The sequence below is a fragment of the Panicum virgatum genome, chromosome 4N (assembly GCF_016808335.1).
Source record: "Panicum virgatum strain AP13 chromosome 4N, P.virgatum_v5, whole genome shotgun sequence".
NCBI classification, from domain to species: Eukaryota; Viridiplantae; Streptophyta; class Magnoliopsida; order Poales; family Poaceae; genus Panicum; species Panicum virgatum.
Genome location: NC_053148.1, coordinates 29,034,302 through 29,042,014, shown reverse-complemented (window position 1 = coordinate 29,042,014; position 7,713 = coordinate 29,034,302). Strand labels below are relative to the sequence as shown.

The 7,713-nt window shown below is 48.2% G+C and overlaps 1 protein-coding gene across 1 annotated transcript; it reads right to left on the bottom strand.

The window, feature by feature from the left end:
- Positions 1-1,065: 1,065 nt before the first annotated feature.
- Positions 1,066-2,316, bottom strand: LOC120668581 (peroxidase P7-like). The gene is made up of 2 exons (XM_039948327.1): positions 1,940-2,316; positions 1,066-1,821 (listed from the first exon to the last, which is right to left on the bottom strand). Exons 1-2 carry the CDS (start codon positions 2,168-2,170, stop codon positions 1,066-1,068), a joined length of 987 nt encoding a protein of 328 aa, XP_039804261.1. The 5' UTR covers positions 2,171-2,316.
- Positions 2,317-7,713: the final 5,397 nt, after the last annotated feature.

Below are 7,713 nucleotides of genomic sequence, written 5' to 3'. Positions count from 1 at the left end.
TCTCCCGGTGCAGGATCACAAGAGCGAGCGGTTCCGGAGACCTGCACTCCCATTCGCCAGTGCACGCCGGTGCTCGGGATGGAGAAGACTACGGTGGCGGCGCAGCAACGAGAGGAGGCAAAACCCTAACTCAAATTAGATCTTCTTATGAATTCCCAAACCTTTGGGACTCCACGTATAACGATCTATGGTGCACTTTTTCCATGAGGGAGATGATCTGTATTTAAAGGGAGAAAAACCCCCTACACCCTCGTCCATTAGCAATAAGGGACTAATAGATGGTGTATCTCCTCTTAGCGCTAATGGGCCTTTGAGATTTATTAGGATTATTTATATGGGCCAAGCCCATAAATCTAACAATTTCCACAACCAAGCAAAGGAAATACTTACACATCTATCACATGATTTTCACCTTAATCTAATTTCAGCACGGAATTATTAAAATATTTAGTCCATCAGATTAAGATTAACCGTCATATGCGTCAATAGTTTTTTTTACGACTATAACTCAGACACTCATAATGCTTACACACTCATCCCTACGAACGGACGTATGCGAACTTTACCAGTATGAGCATATTCAAAGATTGAGCCGGCAAATCCACAAGTTTGATGTAGTCACCACATGCACCTCGCTGTCAACGATTATCTACAACTAAAGCACAATGCTATTACATTCTAAAATATTCGCTTTCAAGGGAGTCAAATATGGGGCCTAAGGTGCTACGTATACTAAGGTTATTGTAACCACTATACTGATGCCTTTCGCGTCAATAGTTGTCATCATGATCTTCTCATCATTTACATTTAAGATGTTGTGGCCCGAAAATACCGCACAGTCACCAGCAGGGAAGCATGAGTCTTTTCATTATAAATTCATCAAATGTTATAAAAAATCATATATGATACATGTAGATATATTATTTCTACATCAAAAAAATATATATAAAGAAGTGTAATTCACAAACAAAGAAAGGAATGAATTGAATGGTGGGTTACAATTTATTTTGTACAAATTAAAATTGATAACTATGATGGTTTGAATTTTCGATCAGTTCATCATCACTAGTTCACCATCGAGCACTTGAGCCTCACTTCCACGGGCATCCCGGGGGGAGGGGGTATGTCCCCCATCTTCACCATAGCCCTGGCGAAGTCCTTCTCGAACGCATTGGCATCCTTGCTGTACATCTCCACCAGATGGTCCAGCGGCCCACCGCAGCCGTAGAGCGCCTGGTCGGAGGTGAGCAGGCCGCGCCGCGCAACCAGGTCCTTGTAGTAGGCGTTGTCGAACCTCATCGGCGTCTGCTCGTCGAACGGCGCCACCACATCGTCACCGGCCTGGCACGTCCGCCGACGGAGCTCCGCGAAGGAGGGGTCGATGTCGGCGCCGCCCTCCCCGTCGTTTCCGTAGACACGGTCCTTGTAGTGGAGGCACCGCGCCGTGCCGACGGTGTGCGCGCCCGATAGCGCTGCCATGTCGCGGGCGTCGAGGCCGTACTCGGCGAACTTGGTGATGAGTCCGGTGGCGTTCTCGTGCGGGCTAGGGAGATCATTCTCGGCGGCATCCCTGTCGGCGCCGCGCGAGTCCTTGCGGCCGAGCTGCACGTTCCAGGTCGGGCCGCCGAGCAGGGCGACGGCGTCCCGGGAGGCCAGAGCGAGGATGTCGGCGCAGGAGACGGTGCCCGGGCAGGAGTGTTCGAGGTGGTACTTGATCTCCTCGACCACGTCGAAGCCGCGGAGCGAGTCATTGGGCCCGGCGTCCTTCTCGCTCTCGACGAAAGGCGTGGCGTCGTCGAGGAGGACCGAGGCGTCGCATCCCTGTGTCGTCGTGTTATTATTATTCGTTAATAATCCTCAGTTGTTGTTGGCTACTCGACGCGTCACGAGTGGAGATTAAAATTAACCGAAAAAAAAACTCAGTGATGTTGGGACGTACGTTGACGAAACAGTCGTGGAAGAAGAGGCGGAGCACGGCGGGGGCCATCGCCTGGTCGGCGGCGACCCTGGACGCCATCACGGACTGCACGATGTGCTGCGCGCTGGGGCAGGTCTTGTCGTAGTAGCTGACGGAGAGACGGTGCTGGTCACCGCTGGCGGCGGTGCACGCGAGGAGGACAGAGAGGACCAGCGGCGTGAGCCAAGAAGAAGAGCTCCTGGACGCCGCCATGGCTGTCGTCGACGACGTTCGGTCGAGGCGTCGAGCTGATGTGCGGCGCCCGCCTATATGGCTAGCTACCACCAAGGAGCAAGATTATCGAATGGTTGGAAGCAGCTGGAAGGGGTTTGATCGTTGAGGTCTCGTGTCTAATATGATTATGCAGGTTGCAGTGGATGAATTCGAGTGGCGAACTAAGCATGAAGCGGAGGCATGCTTTTATACGGCGCGCGGCCACCTTCCGTCGCGAGGCCGGGTACTGGTTCTATGCGCGTGCACGTGGGGACGTTCGCTGCTGGTGCTGGCAGCTGGAGACTTGGCATGGTCTTGGTCCGACGGTCTGCGTGCGCGCATGGCTTCATGGCCGGAACCTCTGACGGGGTCGCCGTCACGACGACAAAAGTGAGCGGAAAATCAGAAAGGAACGGAGAACGACAAACTGGCTAAAGAATTAAAGATTCAGGGTCTCGTGGATGTCAATCCTTCCTTGACCCAATCATTAACACGTGGTATTGTTACAAATGACGTGTATTTAATTATTTATGCAGGTGCTTCCAATTAATAAGTAGGTTGCAACATGTTCATTTCGATTACTTGGACGGAGCAGGCAATCAGCACATTTCGCAAATAAACAAACACTTTCACGAAAGGGTACGAACCTTTCGCGAAGGGATCTGAGCACCAAAGGGACGACACATCTCCTTTGGACACATTCTTTCACCATGTATAAATATATAATCACATTGTTCATTTAATCAATCAATGAATCATTTGTTCATTCCATTCTACTCTCTACTTTCTACTTTATTATGTTATCAGCACACTCTCCGCTGAACGAGTGAAGAGAAGATGGCAACAAACGAGCCTTCATCGGAATCGGCAACCGAGAATCCATCAGCATTTTCCGCCGCAACTCGTCATCTCATCGGCATAATCCAATCAACGGCGGCCAGCGACGCACCCATGAAAACTCGATGGCATAACCGCATGCATCATCAGCCACGGTGAGGTCTCCGAGAATGGCCTGCATGCATTCATGGTGCTGCAATCTCCTTCACAGCGCTACGCACACACTGGTTCCAGAATAGAACACTACGGAAAATATTTTTAGCCAGGGTGGATAAAACGGTATTTGTAGGAATGGACGGGAGACCCGTTGCTAGTTTTCGTAGCTAAAAATATCATTTCTAGGGGCAGATCACCCCTCACCCCTCGCTGAAAATGTATTTGTAGGAGTAGGTTAGCCCCCAACTGCCCTTGCAAATCGATTTTCGGAGGCAGTTGGGGGTGTGACCTGGCATTGTACTGCAATGCCTAGGGGTGGACGAGGGATGACCCGCCCTTAAAATTATTTTCCCAGCTGTGCTAAAAATTCATCGATTCGAATTTGAAATTATCGATTCTGTTTTGGCCATTTTTAAAAGTTACGATTCCTGTCAATTTTGATCTATCAAGATAAATCTAGGCACAGCCACGGGCCTTCCCTCGGCCATCTTCTTGAACCTTCACGTGGCGACGTCCTCCTGTTGCAATATCTCGCGTCGTGAGCAGTCGTCTCGACCATTCATCTTCCCTGCCATTCATGCAGGCAGCATCGCGCCATCCACCACTCCACCTCCATCTGCTCTGTCCCCTGCCCATGGCAGCTGTGGTGCCCAAGTGGAGAGGCCGGGCAAGGCCGGCTCAAGGGGGAGGGCAGCCAGGGCGACGGGCCGCGATTCACGAGAGGGGCCCAACATCTAGTATGTCATAGTTATGTCATAGGTAGTAGTAGTATTTGGTCTAACTTGGAGTATATGAGCAGATCTTCGAGCAAATATTAGGAGTTATACGTGTGACTAGTAGTCAAACTATCACATATGCCGGAACAATTTTTTATACTGGAACAATTATTCCATGCTAAAAAATGTTCCAATTTTTTATATTTACGACGAACTGATATATTAGGCCAACTTAACTTATTACTTTTGTCCTATCTAAGAAAAAAGTAGCTCACCATACTTTTTGTGATAGATCCATTGGGGTCCGAGTAGCTCCCGTATTTCAGACTTCTGTCCTTCCACGCAGCGATCGCGACTTGAGGTTTGGCGTTTCGTTTTCATCTACTTTCGCCCGGGCCCGGCACGGGTAATTCTAGTTTTATATTTCTGTCATTTTCAGTTATAATATTGACATTATTCTTTATGAATTAGGGATTTTTGCATTCCTTGTAATTACCATTAGAAATGAAAAATAGTTGATCTAAATCACTACTACAAAACAGGCCTTTGTTCCAGGCCATTTGTCCCGGCAGCCTTTGGGCCCGGGACAATAGGTGGCTAATGTACATATCACAACTATATTTATTTGTAGTGACAATCATATTTTCATCTGAATCTATATGAATACTATGAATGTTTTTTTATAGCCGTCTGGATCATCGTCGCAGCAGAAAAAGACGAAGCGAGCCCCAACAAAAAAACTGGAAGGGCGGTTCATTATAACGGAAGTTGGTCCAGATGGCGAACCGATCGCTCCAGAAGCTGCCGCCAAAAAAATCATAAGACAATCTGGATGTATTGTCAGGGACCACATCCCGATCAGCTTCAGGCTCTGTAAAGCTTACAATCCAAGCGAGGAACGGGATGCGGTACCCGAAAGAGAAAAAGAATGATGCTGGCGGGAGCTTAAGAAAAACTTCACGGTTTCAGCTGAATCCGAAGAGATATGCAAGCGTTGGACCCTGAGTAAGATGGCCGAACAGCTGCAATCATTCAAGAAAATTTTGACGAAGAAATATATCAAGACCGGGACCACACCCGTATTTACCGGCAAGCTCGAAAAGCTCAAGGGTCACTGGGATGCATTTGTGGAATACAAGTCTTCAGAGCTTGGGCTTCAGAAGGTGCAGAAGGCCAAAGACAATGCCTCAAAGAAAGTGTACCATCACACTCTAGGCCAAGGAGGCTACAAGCTTGCAATACCCAAATGGGAGAAGATGGAGCAGGATCTGCTTGACAGAGGCATCCATCCTGCGACCTTGAACTGGCCTGAAAGGTCAAGGACCTGGTTTTATGGTCACGGGGAAGCTTGGACCCATTGACTGGTGACTGCATCTATGGGCCAAACATCCAGCGAGCAGCCCAGAAACTACAGGAGTCCATGCAAGCAGCGGCCGAGGGAACATTCCAGCCGGATAGAGAGAGGGACGAGCTGACTTACGCCCTTGGGAATCCAGAGCATCCGGGCCGCACAAGAGGCAAAGGCGTGGTTCCGTGGAAGTATGGGTTCAGGGATTACATTGAATCATATAGAAGCCGGCAAAGAAGAAAGAATGATGAGCGGGAGCACATGCGAAGGCTAGAGGAACGGCTCATGTCACACGATCAAAGACTGGAGGAAGAGGTTCAACGCCAAGTGGCCATAGCAATGAGCAAGCAACAACAAGCGCAAACGGTGCCTCCATAGCCTAATGTCGCAGCCGATCACCTGTCTCAGCGGAAAAGCAGCTGCACTTCCACAGCCGTCACCGTCGCCGAGCCAATGGGGATCCAGGCCGCAGTTGAAGCGTCGGCCCCGCAGCGATTTCCAGTGGATGAGATCACCCAACGGACACCTTGTGACTTGCAGACTGCCGTTAAGAACTTAATGTTCACTATTGCGTACGGTACCGCCATGCCAACCCAACCAGGCGACGTGTACCACGTGCAGCAAATTCCGCCTGGATACACATGAGTTGGCGTGGAGCAGGTGTGCCAGGGTTGGGACACGCTCGAGCTTGATATTCCTGGAGGTGATGGGGAGAGGACACTAGCGGAAGCCATTCATGGCTACATCCTATGGGATAAGCGCTACATTGTCCTAAAGTCGGATGATCAAACATCAAGACCGGCATCTCAGCATGCCTCTCCAAGTCCAGCATCTCCGCAAAACTCCCCAAGGGCAGCACTGTCTCGGCAAGGATCACCGGCACATTCTCCATCACCATCATCTCATGCGCCGATGAACACTCAAGCGTCACCGTCGCCTCCATGGTCACCCCCTCCGCCGCCGGCAAAGAAGCAGAAACGGCCGCCGGCAAAGAAGGTAGCTGCACCGGCTAAGGAGCCTCCAAAGAAGGAAAAGGAGAAGAAAACCAAGGAGGCTCCTATTAAACCCTGGGACATGAGCCTTGAAGAATGCGATCGGATAACTCAAGAAAGAGTTAAAGAGCACTTCAAGCCGAAGCCGAAGCCGGAGCCCGAGAAAGTCATAAATCCGATAGATTTGAAATTTTTTAAGGGGATGTGCGAAGCAAATAAGAGAAAATTCATTCCGAGAGACTCTCCTTCAGACTACGAACGCACAATTATCAAAACTACTGAGAAAAAGAAGAGACAATCAAAGTCGTCGTCGTCCGACGTTCCACAGCTCGTAGCCCTAAAGAAACAATCAATAGAACCTCTCGTAGTGAGACAGACGACGCAAGAGACTTTGTTACATTTTTGAAAGAATCAAACCTGACGGCGGCTCAGATTGCAGGGGGAGAAGATATTCCAAAGGCCGATGTGGTCGTCAAATGGATGTTTGAGATCGGCAAAACTCTTGTACCCCCGAAGTAGTGTCTGTGCTTCCAACGCAAATGTATAAGCTGCACCAGCACTACATGCGTGCGATGGCCGATTGCATCTTCCTGCAGGGCGCAAAGATTAAAGATGACGATTTCTTACGGGGGGAGGCCATTATATGGATAAACTGGGAAGAAATTTACCAACTGTTCCATCAGGAGACCCTCGACATCTCTATGGTCGGCTTGTGGGTTCTGTAAGTATTTTACTCTCCTTACGTATTGTTTTGCATGATCTCAACATACTGATCTCTTGATTTATTCGGTATCATGTAGAATGGAGATACATACTTGCAGAAGAAAGGGATACTCTCACCTCGGCTTCATCGACCCAATTACTTGTAATTGGAGCCTTCTACGTGACAATTCCGATGAGATATTCCAAAACTTGTTTAAGTACATAAGCGTTCATCACAACAAGCAAATGATATTGTTTCCTTACAACTTTGCATGAGTGATTCATTCCGTCTAACTCTTTTTATTCTGTAATCGAATTATTTAAACCTTAACTACCAATAACTGCCTCCGTATAATCTTGCAGTGAACACTTTGTCCTAATTGTTATAATTCCCGAGAAGAGCCTACTCGTGGTTATGGACTCATTGAGGAGACCTCCAGAACAATACGAAAATTTTCTTAACATGATGAAAAAGTAATTCTACCACTACTCCGTCGATGACCGATAATTTGAATCACTTTGTTACTTGACTATAATTGTTCTAATCATGCACAGGGTTTGAAAAGAATTCGCTAAAAATCATCCAGGCAAATTTGACAAGGAATTGAAGATCAAGACAGATTTTCCGGTACGCACTTGGATGATTCGTTGCACGATTCATTAGTTTTATTATATATTCATGTAAATACCTGATAATTTCTTCTCTCTTGAAGTGTATGAGGCAGAAACCAGGCACTGTATTATGCGCATACTATGTATGCGAGAACATCCATGGTCTGGTAGGTCCTCCAA